Genomic DNA, 22482 nt, shown 5'->3' with positions numbered 1-22482 from the left:
TATACTCCAAATTAACATTAAAACTCTAAAATATCCCACTTACCCTTGTTTTGGGATGGCGCCCCGGAACCTCAAACTGAAAATCTGCTCCGCTTAAGTTGCAAAGAATCTTCTCAGGAACCTCGTGGTGGTTCTTGATCGTCAATTCGGGCTTTGATGGAGCCGGAATCGAAGAGAGAATGAAGAGGGGTTCGTAGGGTTTTAGAAAGAAAGAGAGAAGAATTTTATTTGATTAATGAAATGAGGCTCGCGGGTTCCCTTATAATGCCCACTGCAGAGAAAACCATCGATGATTTTCTGCACTGTTCACAAAATTATCGACGGTTTGGGCTTTAACCCGCCCATTTTTACTGTTTTACCTATTACCGGCCCATGGTAAAAAGAAAACCGTCGTTGGTTTTCTGTGGCCCTTATGAAACCGTCGACGGTTTGGGCTTCCCAAACCGAATTTCCTCATTTTCTCAATTATTTTTATTATTTTATTTTCTCGAGTCTCTACACACTCCCCGCACAAGCATGAGAGACAAAGGTAATAAATACACCAACTTACTAGAGACATTTAATACACTCACAACTTACTAAACACAAACATGCAAAAGCTAAGTTGACTTAGACTTATTACAACTTAAAAATGAAACATATGCCAAAGGAGGGGGCCCAAATCTTTGTGGGGCCCACATGGGTCTTGAGTTGGATTTTGCTTCAATACTTCACTTGGGTCTTCTCGTACTGAAAGTTTTCAAATAACTCCACGTGTACCTACAAAATAGTTATGTACAATAGGGGACATCTGGAAGTCGTCCACGCGTCACCATATTTGCAAAGGAAATGGTCAAGGCCTGCTGATCCCCATTAGTTTTGTTAGTACCCTATCTTCTATTGCTTTTTCCATGTCTATTTCTGAATCCCTATTCCATTATGGGTGGAGGAATGCAATGATAGAAGAGATGCATGCTTTACAAGATAATGATACTTGGGACTTGGTACGTCTTCCTCCTACTAAGTTTGTGGTTGGTTGTCGTTGGGTGTATACTATGAAGGTTAATCCAGATGGTTCCCTGGCTTTATTGAAAGCCTGCCTTGTTGCTAAGGGATATACTCAGGTGTGCAGCCTGGACTATTCATACATGTTCTCTCTTGTAGCCAAACTTGCCTTAGTACGTTTGTTCATCTCCTTAGCCACCAACTATCACTGGCCTCCACACTAGTTAGACGTGCAGAGTGCTTTCCTACATGGTGATCTTTAGGAGGAGGCCTATATGGAGCTACCACCAGGGTTTGTTGCTCAGGGGTAGTCAAGCTTAGTGTGTAAACTCAAGAAGTCACTATATGGTTTTAAATAGTCTCCGAGGACATGGTTTGGTCGCTTCAGTGTTGTAGTACTTGAATTTCGCGTTCAACAATGTGCAGTAGATCATTCTGTATTTTATCGTCATACTCCATCTAGAAGGATCTGCTGATTGTGTATGTGGATGATACTGTGATTATTGGTGATTATGATCAAGGTATTCAGAGCCTAAAGCATTTCCTGCAGACTAAGTTTTAGGCAAAGGTTTTGGAACCAGCGAAGTAATTTTTGGGTATAGAAGTATTGAGATCTCGTACTGGAACCGTCTTGTCACAGAGAAAGTATGTTCTTGATCTTTTAGATGAGATTGGACTGTTGGGATCCAAATCTATTATACACCTATGGATCCTAACAGCAAAGTAGTGCCAGATATGGGTGATTTGTTGCCTAACCTAGGATGATATCAGAGACTTGTTGGAAAGTTGAATTATCTAATAGTCACTCTGTCAGATATATATTTTGCAACAAGTGTCGTAAGTCAGTTTCTTGATTCTCCGAGAACAAGTCACTGTGATGCAGTAATTCACATCTTGAGATTTCTCAAAGGTGCACTTGGGAGAGGTCTCTTATATTAGGATTGAGGTCACACTAATATTCAGGGATATACTGAAGCAGATTGGGTCGGATCACCTTATAATAGAAGATCCACAACCGGGTATTGTATCTTTGTCAGTGGTAATTTAGTTTTTTGGAAAAGTAAAAAACAAATTGTGGTGGCTAGGTCGAGTTCTGAGTTAAGAGTATGGGGCTATGGCACACACCGCATGTGAACTTGTTTGGTTGAAGAACATGTTGAAAGAACTAGGTTTTTTACTTCTCAGCCCATGGAGTTGATGTGTGATAATCGAGATACTATTCATATTGCCTCCAATCCGGTCTTCCATGAGCGGATAAAACACATTGATATTGATTGCCACTTTATTCGGGAGAACTTGTACATAAGCTCATTACAACCACTCATGCGATTTGAGTTTCAGCTTGCTGATTTGTTCACTAAAGCCTTGGGAGGTGCTCGTGTGAAATTTATTTGTAACAAGCTAGGAGCATATGATATATATGCTCCAACTTGAGGGGAAGTGTTAATGGTTATTTAATCATTTAGTATTATTATTATTATTATTATTATTATTATTATTATTATTATTATGTGTTGGACTTTTGTTAGTAATAAGTGTGAGTTAGTAAGGGTATTATGGTCATTCACATTGTACTTGACATATATTATAAATAGAGGGAGAGACCTATCATTGTGTTTAGGTCTTTCATTTCACCCAATTATTCAACATCCCAATCTCAAGGGAGGTGAGTTTATTTTGCCCTAAAAGTAATGGTGATTGAAGAATCAAAGTGGCCAAGTTGGCTTTTTATATTTGGGATGCTTCGATTTGGATTACTTGACATAATGGAATAAATTATGCAGCTGCTGTCTTCCAATCCTTTGGTTGTGAGGCCCCATCTCAGCATATACAGCACTTTGGTAGTGAGCCCTTGTCCCCCCCCCCACTTTCCCCCAGGAGGGATATAATAAAATATATTAACAGAGAAAGAACGTACAATGAGAGGAGAACAAGATGTCCTCGAAAGAAACAAACGAAAATTATAAAAACAATAACAAAGAGCAGCCCTGCAATCCCTTTGCAGGTTGGGCAGCGATATACCCAAGAAAAACACAAAAGAATGAGAGCCCAAAAAGAGGCTTTAAACCAACTCTATCCCATAACAAAGCATCTATTTTCTTTAAGGGGGTGAGCATTTCGGATATACAATGCAATTGGTGATTTTTGTTGGGTTGATAGCGCGTGCTGGTTTTTTTTCTTTTATATTTTGTTTGCCTTTCTTTTTCTGATTCTTCTTTGTATTTTTTCATCTGGATTATCCAGATTTTGTTGAGGAGATGTCTTATTCTCATGGTTGGATATTCTTAATCTATCAATGAACTCCTCCTTTTGATATCAATGAACTTCTTCTTTTGATATCAATGAACTTGTTTTGCGGTTCTTGAAGATTCTTGAGTTCCTCTTGATCCACAGGGTCCACAATGTAGCGAAAACTGCACGTTTCCATGAAAACATATCCTTTTTAGATTTTACAAAACCCCTAAAGCTCTATCGTGGAAAGCCCCCTATGACCCGTGGAGCCAACTGAGCTTCCCAAAACATGAGAAAAGGGTAGACCAAAGATAATAAGCCCATCAGAAAAGAAGGAAGAGGTGTGCATTTTGTTTCATTGGACTCATTGCCCTTGTAGCTATATCAGGACTTAGGACCTTATAGGGTTTTCTTCATTGGAGTACATGATGCATATTAACCCAGTGAGGGACATTGTCCAGATGGAAGTCCTGATCTTAAACGGGACCTTAGCTGTCAAAATGATGTGCTCCAAGGAAAATACTATGAAAGAATTATAGGAGTTTTAAGGAGGAGAAGGAAAAAATATTTGGTGGAAAAATATTTGAAGAATTCCCTCCCAAACTATCTCATCTCCTTTATTAAAAGGAATATAAGGCTTCAAAACGTTAAGCATGTTAGTAAGCTCATGAACTTTGCTTTCATTGAGAAACCTAAAAAAATGAAAATCCCAATAAAGAGCGCCCCCATCCTAAGAAAAAAAGGAGTCTTGTTCTTTAATATCCCGATATTCTTGATACAGATGGTTTTGGTCCTTGATTAGGTCATGGTTTTTACTTCTTCAATCCAAGGTCCTAATCACATGGTTTATCGTTTATCCATTATCAGGGTCAAGAGCTACCATTTATGCCCAGGACCGGCAAAGGCTTGTGTGGATAGAGTACATTGGAGATACTTTGACCTTTTTAACATAGGAGGAAAATTTTCCTTGCTTCAAATTTGAGTAGGCTTGAAACTTGAGGGTTGCTTTTGTCTAATCTTTATTAGCCCCAAGGAAGAAGAGGTCCAAACAAAGAAAATTAGGACCAGTTGCTGGAGATGATCAACTATAAAAGCAATATTGTATTTTGAGCCTAAGGGGGCGTTCGGTAAAATAGAGTGTTGAGTGCTGAATGCTGAATTCAAAGTTGATTCTGTGAACCAGTTTTTAATTGAACTTGAATTGGTCGCTGAGTCTAAATACTGAATTTTTCTAACTGTTTGGCATCTAATATTTGAATATGTGTTGTTTTTCAATTTTAACCTTCTCAACTCTTTGGAGCATAAATATTTTATAAATTTATTGGCAATTACATAAACTAAATTTTTTAATTTAAGATGAATAATTTTTCTTGTCATATACTTAATTACTAACTACAAATAAAAATAATATAATTTTTTAATATATGAAAATAAAATTTATTATTTTAATTTTAAAAATTTGGGTGTTGAGTTTTTTGTCATTTTTAAATTTCAGAAGGGTTAAAATTGGAAAAGAGACATGAATTTTCCACTTATTGAACGAGACGTGTTCGGTGTTTCCATGTCTGATTCTAATAGATGATTTTTAAGAAAATTTAGAGTTGTCACCAAACGCTCTAATGTCTTAGTGAATCGGTTCAGACATAGCCTCTATTCAGAGGCTATTCAGACCAAACATGCCCTCAAATATTTTGCTGGAAAGACACAGATTCTGCGGGAGAATTCTAGCGCATATATCACTTGAACCACTGTTTGCTGATGTTATTCACTTTGTCTTTTGTTTGTTTCTATACTTAAAGAGAAAAGTAGTCACTGCTGTTTTCAATATTAGATGGATCTGCATATATAATTTTTTTTACATGTGGAAAAAGGAATCCCAGTGTTTGTCTTAATCACCACATATCAAATAAAGGAAAAAAACAAGAAGAAGAAACAAAGAACTATAATTTCTTGGTGCAGCAACTGAATGGTAACACATTTTGATCAGGAACCAAATCCAATGACACAATGCTACCAAGCATAGATCAAAGAATGAAAAGGTGAGTAGCAATATAGGAAGAATAGGACAAAAACTCATTATTATTGAGAGATAAATATGGAATGTCTTTGAATATAGAGTTCTCTCAAGGTACTAATTCATTAATAAGAAGAAGAAAGATCACCATGCTTTAAGGCACATATACAGGAGATAAGATATGGGCTGTCAAAAGTTGGATGTTCTCTTTCCCCCACACTTTCCTAGCTACTAACCTTCCTTTTCTAATGCTAACTATTTTTTGATTCAATTCTGGCAACAGTTCTTGTTTAGCTGTTTTTTTTTTTTTTTGTGCCATGCGATGAGGGCTGACTTGATTACTTCTGTCCTTTCTTGTTTTCCAGGTTCACTGCTGGGGTCACCCATTCATTCACTGGCAGTGCAGATGATCGTGATAAGCTTCTTTCATTCAGTAATCTGTTTATAGGTGAATAATCTCCTGTTCGTCCTAGCTCTTCCATTTTTGGTACTTATATATTATACTAGAACTCTATGTTATATAATTAAACTTCCACATGGGATAACTTTACAATCCTACATGATCAATGATGAAAAAACCTTTTGGACTTTTATTTTGTCCACTCTTGTAGGTTATTAAGTGTTCTCTCTTCTTAAAGCATGTGTTCATTGTAATAAGATCATATGACATGGCAAAGTCTAAAGATCATATCACTAGGCTCATTTTTTCCCCATATCCATGCCCACCATCTACCCTCTCACAAGCTTTATTGCCCTTGCCAAGATGTTCCTTCAAATAAGCTCCTATGATTTTTTTTTTTGATAACAAAGGAAGATGTATTAGATGAAAAGAAGAGAAGGTAAAATACGAGGGGACAAAAAAGTTCAACAAATAATGAAAGAAGTAAAAAGAGAAAAAATAAAAAATTAAATAAAAATAAAAATAAAACAGAACAATATTAGCCAAGAAACCCCCTTTTCAAACCCTTTCCATCATAGTTCACCGAGCTCTTCAAATTCACTAATCCTCTTTGTCCCTTCATCTTTCGATTTTTACCACCATCCATACGCACTTCATTTTTTTCAATATCACTCAACTTTAAATCCATTTTATCCAAACATTTTGAGCTTCTAAATCCTTTTTCAGAATCTCCACCAGGGGTGTAGGCAAAATTCCATCCCTACTCCATAACTTGTTCAACAACCCATCATTATCAAAAATAGAAACTCCCTACAAGACTTCCAACGGGGGTGGATAGACATATGATAAATCCCTTATTTCCTCGCAAGAATCAGAAGTGTGCCCATATTGTTCTCGAATCTTGTCCAATAACAACCCTCCACCACAGCCAAACTCACTAATATCATCACTTTCTCAATCTGAAAAGTCCTCCCATTTCTTTCCCATATTTCCTTTGCCTTTACTAACCTTGTTACTACATCCAGCCTTCTATTTTTCACTAGGGTCTTCTACAATACTCAACTCTCCTTTAGAATTTCTCCTTAGTAACTTTGGCACTGGCTCACTAGAATTTTCTCTCGTTTCTTCAAAAACCTTATTCATTTCAGCTCCTATACAAGCTGTCCTCCTACGAGCATGAACTTTTTACCCTTGAATCTATCAACATCAAGACTCCGATTGTCAGATTTCTCCTTTAACCCAACCTCTTTTTTTACTCATTTTCATACCGCCTTCTAATACCTCTTCAATACTTGACACAATTTTCACCCCATGATCTTGTTTCGAATCTAAAATGCTGTTAGAATTCTGAACTTGTTGGTCATTCCAACTCAAATCTCGAAAAATTGCATGCTGGACTTGGATTTCATTAGTAGAATGTTTAGAATCCTCCACCCCACTACTCATTTCCTGATATCCAGGAGCGAAATTCTGAACCTGCACTTTATCTGGAACCAATAAGGAGGTACTTGAGTTACCATTACAGCACACACAGGCCTGAACACCATCTTGACCATTCTGCTGGAAACATATTTGAAGAGAACCTTCCTTTGAATCCAAAGAATCAACCTTTCCTAGACGTTGGACTTCTTCAAATAATTGTCCCAATTTAGTTAAAAAAAAAAACCTCCTTTTCAATAATTTGGGCCAGGTCCAAAAAAAGTAACATGCAACTTGGCCCAACTCATTTTGCTGCCTCCTCCCTGAAAGAAACCCTAGCTGCCTCTGAGATTATCGCAACATCATCCGGAACCCTAGATTCCTTCACATTCTGATTGATTGATTCTGATTGATTTGCGAAGGCCCCAGGTTCATTCAATTGCATCGCACCTCTACACTGACGGCACGATTTTTCTTTCCCAGTTAACACACCCTGATTTCTAGAATTAACTACCTCCACACCGATGACATAATTCCTCTTTCCTAGCTAACAGCCTAACACCTTGATTTCTAGAATTAACTTGGCTTCTGCGACCCTTTCCATCCCTCTGTTTTCCTTTGAACACCACTTGACCCCATGATCTGTGGTGTGTAGAGTAGAACTATTAGTACCAACACCTCTAGAATCTGCATGAAAAACCTTTGCTATCTAACAAAAATCACTTATGAAGCTTTGCCACCCTTTGCCTTTAATGCCTCCAGGAATAAACACTGAAAATCTCTTTCCTTTCCACAGCATCCCTAACTCCCAATACTTTCTCACCTTCGTACACCTAATCAACATCCAATTCTCTGTGAATCCCATTCGCAAAGTTCGAAATCCCCTTTTCATCCGACTGAAAGAAGACAAACCATCAGCAAAGCAGACCACTACTTCTTTAGAAAACCTAACCCACCTGTTATGGGAGGCATTATTCTCGACCACAAGCAAAGATGAGATCTCCCCAACCTTGTTTAAATGCAGATCAAAGATTTTTCCTTTGATCTGAACCGATCGCTTTAGCATAACCAAACACCTCTCGCTTTCAGTAACAAGGTTGGCCATACTTGAAGGCTGAAAGATGTCTTGCGCTTCGAACAGTATCTGAAGGCCCAGGAAGGGTTCAAGCAGTCTCTAAAGGTCCTGGAAGGTTGCCGTATGGAGAGAGAGAGAGTCGATAAAATCACCAAATGCCCAATTGTTGGTAGGGCTGCAAACGAGCTGAGCCGAGCTGAGCTTCAGCATGTTCAGGCTTGGCTCAATAGACTCGAGGCTTGGCTCGGGCCCGGGCTCGGGCTTGGGCTTGGTTTGATTTGAGCTCAGGAAGTTAGGCTCGCTCAGGCTCAACTTATTCTTGTGAGCTCGGAGCGTTATGGCTTGGGCTCGGGCTCGGGCTCGAGCTTGGGCTCGAGCTCATACTCAAATTTCATATATGATTTATAAAAATAACATTTGGATCCACCTATTTTCTATAATCAAATATCATTATCATTGACCTTATTAATATGTTTTTCTTTGGGACTAATAAGACTTAAAATATACACCAAATAAAGTACAACATAAAATTAAAAAATTCATACCAAAGCAGGAATTCAATCCCATATTAGATATCAAAACCCAAAAGAAACTAATAATGCATTCTTGACAGTATGAAGTCCGAACAAAATCCACAGAAAAAAAAAAAACACAAACACAATCCAAGAGAAACAAACAATAAGAATCCAAGAAAAATTAAGTTCTCAGATACAATCCTCAAGTCCAACGAAGAAACAAACAACATCCAAAAGAAAAGTCCCATTGATTTCATCAATTCTCAAGTCCCATTCATTTCATCCGTAATCCTCAACTTCCATTCATTTCATCTGCAATCCTCAAGTCCCATACTGCCATTCATTTCATCAATCAAACTTTAAAATATTTCTCCCACTAATCTTTTGGCAACTCAATCTCCTTCATCTCCTCCTTGTCTTATAATGAAAACATAAAGTTCTAAGTTATGTCATTATAGAAAATAATTATAAAAAAATATAAATCAAAATCATATTAAATTTTTTATGACGATATAATAGTGTGAACTCTATAGTATGAGGGAGAGAAAAAGAAGAACCCAGTACTAGACTAACATGAAGAAGAGCTGGTGTTGGATGGGGGATTTGTAGTGCCAGTAACAAATTCTTATGGTTTCACTTTTAGGTCTCAATCTCTTTCTGCACAAGTTTATATATATGCCCATATATATATATATATATTAATTTATAATTGAGATTGTAACAGGACTAAACCCTATCAGCTCATCATAATTACAGGCAATCATAAAATATATATGGCCTTTATCCTATTCGGATCTACATCTGTATATGGGTCTGGATCTCTGGATCTGTAGTTTTACATAAAAAGGAAGCTAGTTAAATAGGACAAAAACAGAGGAAATAAAGAGATCCTCTGTTTTCAGATAATTATGATGATTATCACAGAAAATAGAGTGGATCTTAATGTTAATTTAATTTCAGATAATTTTTATGATTATTGCTGAAAATAAAGAAAATATAACCTTATCTTTGGGGGGGGGGGGGGGGGGGGCGGGGGCTGCTATTGTGTATTTGGATATGTGACTGCTAAACAAGAAAACAAAAGCTGGGCTGCTGTGTGTTTGGATAGGCGGCTGTACAGTAACAAAACAGCAGCTGGGCTACTGTGTGTTTAGATATATGGCTGTACAAAACAACAAAATAGTGGCTGGGCTGCTGTGCATTTGAATAGTTGGCTGTACAGAATAACAAAACAGTGGCTAGGGTGCATACAGAATGACAAAACAGAGCTGCATGGAAAGAGAATATAGAAAAGCCAAAAGGTCCATACTTTTACATTAATATAGTTCTTCTCATTATACATTAAAGATACCTTACTGTACAGTTCTCATTATAGATTAAGTTTGCCATTTTATTTTGCTGTGTTACATTAATATACTACTTCTACTGCACAACAGTACTGATAGTAAGCGTAACCTGAAAAATGCTACACAACCTGCAGTACCCCCCATGTCCATGCCTACACCACAGTCCATACTGCTTCTAGCTGAAAGTTTGAAACTAATTATACTCTGTTGCTATTCTATTTTCCTTTTCAGTGGGGGGCTTATTGGGTTTGAACTTCAACTATTTAAGACATCCAATTATAAAAATTAACCCTTTTTATTTTATTTTAAATTTTTGCTATAAAAACAAATATATCTCATCTTTCTTTCAAAAACCTTTTCTAATCTCTTCCTCTTATTAGAATTGAAGACCTTAATTCAATCTTAAAAGACCTTAGGGAAGAGTTGAAGAATTTGAAGCACAGCTTCAAGAAGCTGAGAATATAGTAAAAGACCTTAAGGAAGAACTGATAGAAGTATTACACAACAGAATTCCAACGCATGCACACCTTAGATGATGAAAAATAATCAACATTTTGATATCTCTAACTTGATCCTGACGCAAGCACACCTTCAAAATCAAAGATTTTTCAGAACTTTGTCAGTTGCGGTCACAAAAATCACACCGGTTACAGGTACAACTTCGATTTATTATAGATTTGCTGAGAGCAAAATAGATTGATAGATCGAGAGAGAGAGAGAGAGAGAGAGAGAAGTTTTTACCTGTGGCTGCGTACACAGAGTCTAGAGAGCAGATCTTCAAACTTGACGATCTTTCAGAAATTTATGGGCTGCAGCCACAAAAATAGCAAGCTGACAAATGATTCGTTACAGATTTGCAGAGAGCAAAATCGAGAGAGAGAGAGAGAGAGAGAGAGAGGCTGCAAGTTACCTTACCTGCAGGCTGTGTACGCAGGGTCACAGAGAGTGGAGCTGCCTACGGAGAGTAACGAGAGACTGTGCTGCTGCTGGGCTGCAAGTTACCTTACCTGTGGGCTTCCGATTGCGCGGAGCTGAGAGGCAGCAACTGGTAGGGCTGCAAACTATGAAACGGCTGAAGGAGCAAATTAGGGTTTTAGTTCAAATGTTCAGTACAAAAGGCTAAAGCTTCTTTTTCATTTAGGGCTGGGCAGCTTGGGCTTTTAGTTTTGGTATTGGTTAGGCAATTGCTGGTTGGGCGTGGCCAAACTTGGCCCTTGGGTTGGGCTTATAAATATTTATTAAGGACTTGCCTATTTACGAGCCAGCTATCGAGCCTCTGAATGAGCCTAATAAACAAGCTCAATCAAGCCTGAACCGAGCCCGCTTGTGTTCACATTGGGCTTGTTTACGAACTGAGCTTGAAAATTGGGCTTAGAAATCACTCATTAAGATAATGAATGAGCCTGAATGAGCTCTTATCAAGCTGAGCTCCCAAGCCACTCTTGAGCGGCTCGGTTGGATTGCAGCCCTAGTTGTTGGTACAGTCTTTGAAGGTCCAGGAAGGTTGCTATAAGAAGAAATCCTTCTGATAGTCTAATAATGGTTGGCGAGCGAATTGATAGGTTGTACTCTGTCTTTGGAGAAAGACAAATGAGCCGTAATGGCGAATGATGGCTGTCCATAGGGAGACGCGAGATTCTGAAGAGGAAGATTGTTGGAAGTTGAACGGGATTTCTGGTAGTTTGAATAGAAATAGGGTTCAGTTGTTGTAAATACAATGGGGCTTCGGTTCGGTTTTAGGGCTAGGGCATCACGATAAAGAGATTTTAGGTCAGAAGATTAGGATGAAAGTGATCGATGAGGTTCACCATGCTTGCTGCCGCAAAGGTGGGGAACACTGGGAAGAGAGCATCGCAAATCATGACTTGGAGTTCTGACTTATGTGGGAGAGGAATAATCAGCCTCTATTAATATTTTCTCATTCCCTAATATCCCATGTATAATACTTTCCATAAAAGGACAGCCCGGTGCACAAAGCTCCCGCGTATGCGGGGTTCAGGGAAGGGGCGGACCACAATGGATCTGTGGTACACAACCTTACCTTGCATTTTTGCAAGAGGTTGTTTCCACGCCTCAAATTCGTGACCTCCAGGTCACATGGTGACAACCTTACCATTGCGCCTGAGCTCCCCTTACCATATCTTCCCAAAATTGTCTTTTAACATTTTCAGCTTAGCCTATTTGAGGAGCATAAGCATTAATGACATTATTATCTCTTTACCTAAGACTACCTTGAGTTTTATGATTCTATCTCCTACTCTTTTAACATCTACAATATTGTCTTTTTTAGGTCGTCTGCAACTATTCCTACTCAATTCTTATGTTAAAATCAAATCCTGATTTTTCAATTTCTTTACTTTTCTCCCCCACCCACTTAGTTTCCTTTTTAGGTCTAGCGGTCCCTTTCTTTCTGTTGTGCCTTTTATCCCTATTGATGATTTCAGGTCACCTTAGCTAAGTCGGTTTTGTCCCTACTAGGAGACCTCCCTTTCCTTTTATTTGGACTTCCTGGTGTGCGGTTCTGCTTGTACCATCAGGCCTTATTTTTTACCACTTTGTTCCTCTGTAGCTCTTTGCTCCTGGCTAAAATAGTTGTCTATTGTCTTTATATGTTTCTTGTAATAGAATATAATGAAGTGTCTTAATATTTTGAGTAGCAAACATATAAAGAGGGGCAGCTATTGACACTCTAATTTTTCCGATAAGAAGAAAAAAAAATTATAAAAATAAGTAACTCTTGGGTCATCTTCTTTGCTAGTTAACTATCGGGTTTCTTTGGAAGAGCATAGTCTGTCATGGTCTTTGGATCCTTTTGGTTTTATTCTTGCATATCTTTTTGTGATTTTTTACCATCTCTAATTCTTCTTTTCCTCTCTATAAATCCATCTGGAAGGCCAAAGTCCCCTCTAAAGTGAGGGCGCTGTGCTTGGTAGAATCAATACCAATGATTTGTTGCAGATCGGGAGACTTTCGAAGGCTCTCTCTAGATGTATGTGTACTTTGTTTAACTGTTTTGAATCTGCATTGCATCTTTTTATACATTGTGATTTTTCTTGGAGAGTATGGAATAAGTTATTCGGTTTTTGTGGAAAATGATGTGTGTGTTCTATTGAGTAATTGGGTAAAAAGGAAGAGCTAAACTCAATGATTAGTCTATCCTTCTATTTATAATATATGCAAGTACAATTGGAATGACCATAATGCCCGTACTAACTCACACTTATTACTAACAAAAACACATAATGATAATAATGCTAAAAGACTAAATAACCTTTATAACTCCCCCTAAGCTGGAGCATATATATCATATGCTCCTAGCTTCTTACAAATGAATTTCACCTGAGCACCTGGCAAGGCTTTAGCGAACAAATCAGCAAGCTGAAACTCAAACTTCACATAAGTGGTTGTACAAGTTTCTCTTGAATAAAGTGGCAATCAACTTCAATGTGCTTTGTCTACTCATGGAAGACAGGGTTGGAGGCAATATGAATAGTAGCTCGATTATCTCACATCAACCCCATAGGCTGATAATGTGGAAAACCTAGTTCTTTCAACATGTTCTTCAGCCAAACAAGTTTACATGTAGTGTGCGTCATAGCCCTATACTCTAACTCAACACTCGACCTAGCAACCACAGTTTGTTTCTTACTTTTCCAAGACACCAATTTACCATTGACAAAGATATAATACCCGATTGTGGATCTTCAACCGAAAGGTTATCCGACCCAATCTGCATCTGTATATCCTTGAATATGAACGTGACCCCAATCCTGATATAAGAGATCTCTCCCTGGTGCATCTTTGATATATCTCAAAATGCAAATTATTGCATCCCAGTGACTTGTTCTCAGGAAATCAAGAAACTGGCTCACAACACTTGTGACGAAGGATATATCTGGTCGAGTGGCTGTGAGATAATTCAACTTTCCAACAAGTCTCCGATATCGACTTGGGTTAGGCAACAAATCACCCATATCAGACATTTAACTTACTATTGAGATCCATGGGTTTATTAATAGGTTTGGATCCTAACAGCCCCGTCTCATCTAAAAGATCAAGAACATACTCCCTTTATGATAAGATAGTTCTCGTACGAGATCTTGATACTTCTATACCCAAGAAGTACTTCAATGGTCCCAAGTCTTTGGTCTAAAACTTACTCTATAGAAAAAGCTTTGGGTCCTGGATGCCACAGTCATCATCATTAGTGATCACAATGTCATCCACATACATAATAAGCAAAATTTTGCCCGATGGAGTATGACGATAACATACAGAGTGATCTACTGCATACCGATGAAGGCCAAACTCAAGTACTACAACACTAAAACGGCCAAACCATGCTCTTGGAGATTGTTTTAAACCATCGAATGACTTCTGAAAAGGAGGTGATCCAGTTGCACCTTCCAATACGGCTACCTTGTTACAACTTCACTCCAATCACTAGCCTTGCTTTCGGCATCCCCGATGGCATTTTATTGATGAGGGAGCAAGTTGTGAGCACAACATCACTCCAAAAGACTTTGGGGACATTCATTTGATACAATAGGGTATGAGTGACTTAAAGAATATGTTTATTTTTCCGCTTTGCAACTCCATTTTGTTGTGGAGTGTGGGCACAAAAGGACTAATGAATCATACCAGAGTTAGTCATATAAGTATTGAATTGGGTACTGAAATATTCCTTAGCATTATTACTACAAAGTATCCTAATTGGCATGTCAAATTGAGTCTTTATTTGGGAACAAAAAGCACAAAAGATATCAGACAACTCGGAACGATATTTCATTAAATATAACCAAGTCATCCTAGAGTAGTCATCAACAAATGTAACAAAGTATTGAAACCCCAACTTTGATGTCACATGATTAGGACCCCAAATATCTGAATGGACAAGCATGAAAGGACTAACCACTCATTTGTCGACTCGGGGAGCAAAGGGAACACGATGATGCTTACCCAATTGACAAAACTCACACTCAAGATTAGACACAAAATCAATGTAGGAACTAGCTGTTTCAACTTGTCCAAGGACGGATGGGCAAGGTGACAATGGGTTTGAAATGGTGTAGCTGCGATTGTGCAGGCAATGGGTGGAGAAGGCGACTCAAAGTAGTAAAGTCCACAAGCCTCACGTCCTATGCCAATTGTCTTTTCCGTCTTCAGATCCTGAATAACCACAAAATTAGGAAGGAATGTGATAGAACAATTTAGTGACTTTGTAAGCTTACTATCTGACATAAGATTGAAAGGAGATTTAGGAATGTATAAAGCGGAAGGAAGAGAGATAGAAGGACTAGGATTTACTGTTCCTATCCTCTTAACAGCAATAGTGGACCCATCAGCAAGGGTAACTTGAGGGACATTTTTAGGATATTGGTGATCTGAAAAGAAGTTGGTTGCACTTGTTATATGGTCAGTGGCAGCAGAATCGATAATCCAAGGACTAGTAGGAAGGATACGAGATGACATGCAGACTGTAGGACTACCTTTTTGGGCAAAAGAAGCAATGTGATAAGATGCTTGTTGAGACAATTGATATTGTAGAAACCTTGAATACTCCTTTGATATAGTCATAGTATGCGGTTTACTCAAACAAGTGGCTAATGAAGGAATCATACTTTTAGGATTTGCAAAAGTCATCCCAACATTCACAAAGTCAAACCAATGATCATAATATTAATTGCTGGAACAATTGGAACAACCACGAACAAGGTGACCCACCATGAACAAGCCACAGATAAATCAGTACAAGGCTGCCATAGCACCAAGAAACTCGCATGCAGCCCCAAGAAAGCAACACTCAGCACTGGAACAATTGGAGAGGTGGACCACTGAAACTACCATGAACAAATCACCAACAACATCAGATGCAGCCCCAAGAAAGCAACACTGCCACAGCCTCACACACAAAAAAAAAAGAGAAGCTAATGAGCACTGCCACTGCCCCAAGAAGGTCACTTATGACCATTACTAAGACCGAACAACAACTAATGAATTACCATGAGTGCATTGTCACAACAAAGATTGGATCTTGGAGCAAAAACGCATGCTTAACAGCTTGATATTTTGGTATATGGAAGTAATTAGAATAAGGTCGTACCCAGTGCACAAGGCTCCCACTTTGAGTGGGGTCTGGGAGAGGTAGATGTCGGCAAGCCTTACCCCCATTTTTGGAGAGGCCGCTCCCAAGTCTCGAACCCATGACCACCCGTACTGAGGTGGAGGCACTTGCCATCACACCAAGGCACGACCTCTATGGAAGGACTTAGAATAGTGAATAAAAAAACACAGCAAATCCCACTGTTTCAGACCCAATAAACTCATTAGCAATTGATAAACAGCTTCACAAAGCATCAAACAACCATTCCTTAGGTGCCGTACTGCCATGGACAAGGTGAACAACTCACTGACGGATATAGCACTGCAACAGCCTCACAATTGAACATATGAATGCTACCACGGCTCCAAAAAACTCACAAAGAAGCCTTCACAAGCCTTGAATAGACATTAACGAAATGCCACGAATGCATAGTCAGAAAAGGTTGAATTTTTGAGCAAAAAACTGACCTAACTGCTTGATAATATAGTCTAAAGAAGCAATTAGAGCATGGCAGAGGGAAAAAAAATGAAAAGGTGGCCGGAAATTCACTCACGTGTGGGCGCCCGGGGTCGGCCCTTCCGATATTTGGCTGGTGCATGGTGCACGTGGGGGCTTCTCAGGTGATGGGGTTTTGTGGGGTGAATCGTTGAGAGGGTCTGTTTATGGGTGTATGGTTGGTTTTGTGAAATAATATGGGATTGAGGTGAATGTAGGAAGGACAGCCGTGAGAATGGTGTTTTCCAGCAACGGCTGAGGAGAGTAGGGTTTTGTTTGGATCACGCTCTGATACCATGTTGAATAATTGGGTAAAATGGAAGACCTAAACTCAATGATAGGTCTCTCCCTCTATTTATAATATATGTAAGTACAATAGGAATGACCATAATTCCCTTACTAACTCACACTTATTACTAACAAAACTCTTAACACAATAAATAATAATGCTAAAAGATTTTGGGGGATGTGGATGGAGCGCAATGTGTGTCTTTTTTTTAGGGAAGAAGTTGTCATATTTGTTGGCTTGGGAGAAGATTCATTGTTTGGCTTCTCTTTTGTGTGTGGGTCATGGGAATTTTAAGAGGGTGAGCTTTACAGATATTTAGCACAATTGGTGTTGGGTTATTAAATTGCATTGGTTTTGATTTGTTCTTTTTGCTTTTTGGTTTTCTTTCTCTTTGCCTGGATTTTCTCAGACTTTGCTAAGGAGATGTCTTATTCTCCGAGTTGTACATTCTTAATATTTTCATAAATTTGCTTTCAAATAATAAAAAATAACAAATTTAAAAAAATGAAAAAATATGAAATGAATAAAGACGCTATTGCCTCACTTTTGAGTTTTGTCGTCCGATTCATTTTTGGTATTTGATAAATTTAAGCATAAAATAAGAAAAACAAGTGCACATTGTACTAGGGTGCCTAATAAAATCACCGAAGAGGCTCAAGGTGATCGAACTAGGCACCCTGCCCCTCAGATTTTCAAGATAAACGACATTTCCTTATCTCTTATATATAATTTCTAGTCATAGGGGTCAACATGCACATGCATGGCGCACAAGATCTCACTCTTTGTACTTTATTTATTTATTTATTTTCGGGGTACGATTTTGGTACTAATAATAATAACAACAAATATTTTTTTTAATAATAGTAACAAGAAACATTCTAGCAAATATTAGTATATACCACAATACATCTAGGCATATTCACATACACAAATCTATATTTACATGCACAAGCATTCTTTCCCGCGTACAAGGTCTTAAATTTCTATTTCAACTAAAATTTTGAAGCTCTAAAATATAGAAATTTCAACAGAAATTTCGATTTTGATTTGAAAAAACAACAGAAATTAGTGGCAAGGCATGGAATTCTTTTATGAAACTTGAAATGGTTAATAAATATGATACTATAAGTTTTAGGACTAATACATTACAAATTAAATACATCTAGCTTGCGTATGAAGTGCAATAATGCAATTGTTGTAATAATAGTGTGTATTAAACATATTCGGTTCATGTAAATGAAATTAATAAATCAATTAAATATTATTTATTATACATAAATAAAATAATTTAGACATGATTGGTTAAATAAACTCTTGTTGTAAGTTTAACTTTCCATATAATTTCAAAAGCCCTTGAAATAATCATTTGTTTCAATTCAAAAAAAAAATAAAAAAATTGAGAGAAATTTCCTTAGCATTTAAATCTCACATTTGAATCCCAAGGAAATCTCAATCCATAGTTAAAATTTCAACAAGTTTCACTAAAATTTTGAGATTTTGATAAATTTAGATGATTAATTGAAATTTGGATGGAAATTATGTAAGACAAAAGATGATTGCCATTTCAATTTGAGGGTGATGGAAAATGGAAATTTTGACAATTTCATGGAAATTTCAGACCATGTGTACATGTTTATTTAGACACAAACAAACATGTATTAGTACCCTTTTATGTACATGTACACTTTAATGCATGCATGTACCTATTCACACCATTCATGCTCCAATTTCATCACATGTATGGATAACACTCATACTCACATTCCTTTCCAACTTCATGCATGCATACATCATACAAGCAAAGTCCCACATACAAACAAACTCATGGTAATATATTTATCTTCACATAGACCTTACATGCATGCATATTTTCATGCCTGCCTATTCATGCTTGTCATGCATACTCATGCATTCCCACATTCATGCACTCATGCATATGACTGTGCACTTATACATGCATACTCGCATACACTTCACATGGATGCATACCTACACATATATATACATATGCACATACATACCTACTTTATATGCACTATCTTACACATGCATGTGCATACATGCTTCATAATACTCCTATACTAGTTCATGCATACATTGCATACATACACATCCAAGCACATCTACACATGTATTAGCATGAATGCACAAGATAATGCACCTATTCATGCGCATGACCATGTATTTATGCATACATATGCATGCCACATGAACACATACCTACCCATCTACATGTATATGCACATACATACCCTTTCAAGCATGCATTGTTTTGCATAAACACACTCTCATGCATTCACTCACCATGCATTTTACCATTCACAGTTGCTTGCCTTCATGCATGCATCATATATTCCCTACACTAACAGACATGCATCTACAAATTCCTACATGCATCTATGTACCATGCACTCCATGGCCATTCATGCACATCTACTTGCTTACATACATGGCATTCATGCATATTCTTATTTCACCGTGCACATAACAACGATGCACATGTAGTCATAGACATTCATATGCATGCTAACCTATATTCACACATGCACCACTAGTAGATTCACTATGCACAATTGCAGTAATAGAAAAATATGCACTAAATCACATTGCAGAAACCTGAAGCATATGCATGTGTGTGTGTATAGACACGCACATATACACACACTCATATATAGATATATAGATAGAGAGAGGGAGAGTACCCTCAGTGTCTGAAGAGCAAGTGGCTGGTGGGTGGGCTTTCCTGCAGGCTTCCTGTAGCTGTGGTTAGGGTTAGGGTGAGAGGCAAAGGGTGGCTGGACTGGTGGGGTGAGAGAGGAGTGGAGTCTGCACTCTCTCTCTCTCTTTGATTTTCTCTGTCCGTTTTTTGAAGGGGGGGCGTGGTTTAAATAAAGCATGAGAGGTGGGTAATGACCAGTTGAGGAGCTATGGCCAGTGAGTGAAGGGGTGGGCTAGCAGTAGCAGGTCTTGCCATAGTCGGCAGACCCATGTTGTTGTGAAACTTGAGATTGTTCCACCTAACTTTACCACAGTTACAATTGTACAGGTAAATAGAGAGTGAATAATTGTGTAAAATTACACCAGGTAAATTCCCAGGGAAGTGGGGGGTCACAACGGACCGCTTAAATCCCTCTTTCCTAGACAGAATTTTCCTTAGACATGTAATTAACATAATATATTACTGCAACTATACCCGACAAAAGTTAACTACTGAATAGATAAAAGGAAGAACACCAGAATTAACGAGGTTCGGCAAATTGTGCCTACGTCCTCGGACACTATCAATCAATATTTCTCTATTGTAGAAATATTACAAAATGAGAGAGAGAAGAGAGAATGTGCCTAAGAGAGAAGTAGGCAAATTTGGGGATGAGATTACAAATGGAGGTGATGGGTTTATATAGGTTAGAAAATACCACTATTACAACCACTAATCACCTACCTTAGAAAAAAATAGCCCACCATTGAAGACTTCAATGGCAATGGTAGGCTTCTAGAATAAGCCATAATTCAACACATGTCTCAGCCAGAGAGACCTTATACGGGAGTGGAAGTGTAGGGGAAAGGGAAAGGGAAAGGGAAAGGGAAAGGAGAAGGGCAAGGTGCCATTTTGGGTGACAGAGAATGGGATGGGGTGCGGGCAGGTGGGGTGGGGAGGTCAGCTGCCAGCAATGATGGCAGCTTTTACCCGAAAATCAGAAAAGTGTGGGTGGCATCATGTGCACGGGAAGGAAAGTAGTGGTGGCCCGTGGGCACCCCGGCAATAAAATTTGCAGCTAAGCCCTTAATGGAATGACACCTTTTTGGTGCTTCAGGTTTAAGTGTCTGCATGCACGTGCCTATGGCTGGGCATCACACACGTGTGCATCCATGTGCCCTTATTTTTTTACTTTGACTGCTGCCGTCATTTCGGCATGTGCGTCTGTGCACACACCTACGCATGGGAAGACTCGTGGGTGTGTGACCTGTGCTCATTTTTTTGAAAAAAATTTCTCCTTTTTCTTTTGAAATTTTTTTCTTTACTTTCATTTTTTTTTTAAAATTATTATTATTATTATTATTATTATTTCTTCTCCTTGGACAAGAGTGCCAACAATATCATATTTGAATCCATAATTGTTTTCCCTCTCACATGTTGCCCTCCCCCTGCTCTTCTCCTCCCTTCTTCTTTCTTCCCTTCCTCTCTCTCTCTCTCTCTCTCTCTCTCTCTCTGTTTCTGTTGTCCTGCATCAGTTTGCTCCTCAATCATCTTTCTTCTTCTACTTCTCTGTGTAAGTGTGTGTGCATGTGTGTGTGTGTGTTTCTGTTGCTGCTACTGCCGTAGATCACCCTGTTAACCAAGTCATGCCCTGCGAGTCCATGCGCAGATTCATTTATCCACACCCAGTAGTCAATGGCAAGACATTTATCTTTTCATTCTTCTTCCTTCTTATTCTTCCCTTCTGTCTTCTCTTTTCTCTTCCTTTCTTGCTATTTCCCCTCTTTGTTCTTTTCAATTTCTCCCTCCTTTCTTCCCTCTTTACTTTCCTACATCAGATGGGAAATTAGCTTCTCTGCTCATTTATTGTCCTTTATTTTTCTTGGTTCCTTTGGTTAAGCAATTTTCTTAGTCTTAATGTGCTGTCTAAGAGAGATGAGGCATCATGAAGCTTGAGGATTTGACTTCATGATTCAAAGTTATGGCTTTTGTATCTTCTAGTATTCAACTCTGAGCTGTGAACTTACTGTTTAAGAAATTTTCTTGTTCGTCTTTTCTTCTTGTTTAGTTAAATGCAATGTAAATTAAATGAAATTAATGCACCTGTCATATTTTGGAAAATGTGCTTAAAGCACTGTTGATGTTTTAAACATTTCTTCAAACACTCACAGATCCTTGCTTGGCATCCATGTGCCCATGACACTTTTGATAACAGTATTCTTTTTAAATGAGGGCTAAGTGGGGAAGGCTAGATATCACAAAGTTGCAGAAGGATTAGTAGCATCTTTGGCGTTTTGGTTATTGAGTTCTAGTCTTTTCTACCTATTGCTTTGTCTTGGTTGCCCATTTTCCTATTATCCCATGCACCTGGGGTAAGATAGATATACTATTCTTAATTGATAATGTGAGTGAGATCTTGAAAGAGATCTAGTGATTGGTTTCCTCATTTCTGGGTTGGGGACTCTTAAAACTCTTTCAATTGATTGTTTGATTTATGTATGAATTGGCATTTGCCACTCAATGGAGTTCAATATTAATTTATTATTTTGCAAATTTCATAGAGACCTTTCTATAAAAATGCCTCATGAAATCTTAAGAATATTATAATTTGGTGCTAAACAGGGGTAAATGGCTGCTCTCTCAAAACCGCTGAGAATCTTGATGTTGTAAAGAGCATTCCTCTTGAGAGAATGATGATTGAAACAGATTCTCCATACTGTGAAATCAAGAATACTCATGCGGGGATTAATTTTGTAAAATCTTTGTGGTCTTCTAAGAAGAAAGAGAAGTATGATCAGGAGTGCCTTGTTAAAGGCCGCAATGAACCTTGTTTAGTACGGTGAGTGGAATTTTTTTCCCCATAAAATTGACTACATTCTAATTTTTCTTAGATACTGTTAAATACTTTAGAT

The 22482-nt window shown here is 38.1% G+C and overlaps 1 protein-coding gene across 5 annotated transcripts in view; it reads left to right on the top strand.

Moving 5' to 3' along the window:
- Window positions 1-22482, top strand: part of LOC131145995 (uncharacterized) — a 69219-nt gene that overhangs the window by 21658 nt on the left and 25079 nt on the right. For 3 of the 5 annotated variants that reach the window (XM_058095222.1, XM_058095214.1, XM_058095233.1), the window contains 2 exons: window positions 5596-5678; window positions 22193-22409. The exons of 1 other annotated variant lie outside the window; for it this stretch is intronic. In XM_058095222.1, coding sequence (XP_057951205.1) covers window positions 5596-5678; window positions 22193-22409 — 300 coding nt within the window. The remainder of the gene's footprint in view (window positions 1-5595; window positions 5679-22192; window positions 22410-22482) is intronic. One more of the 5 variants, XM_058095252.1, reaches the window with a different exon arrangement.

This window comes from Malania oleifera, chromosome 1 (assembly GCF_029873635.1).
Source record: "Malania oleifera isolate guangnan ecotype guangnan chromosome 1, ASM2987363v1, whole genome shotgun sequence".
Taxonomy (NCBI): Eukaryota; Viridiplantae; Streptophyta; class Magnoliopsida; order Santalales; family Ximeniaceae; genus Malania; species Malania oleifera.
This window is presented reverse-complemented; position numbering and strand designations above follow the sequence as displayed.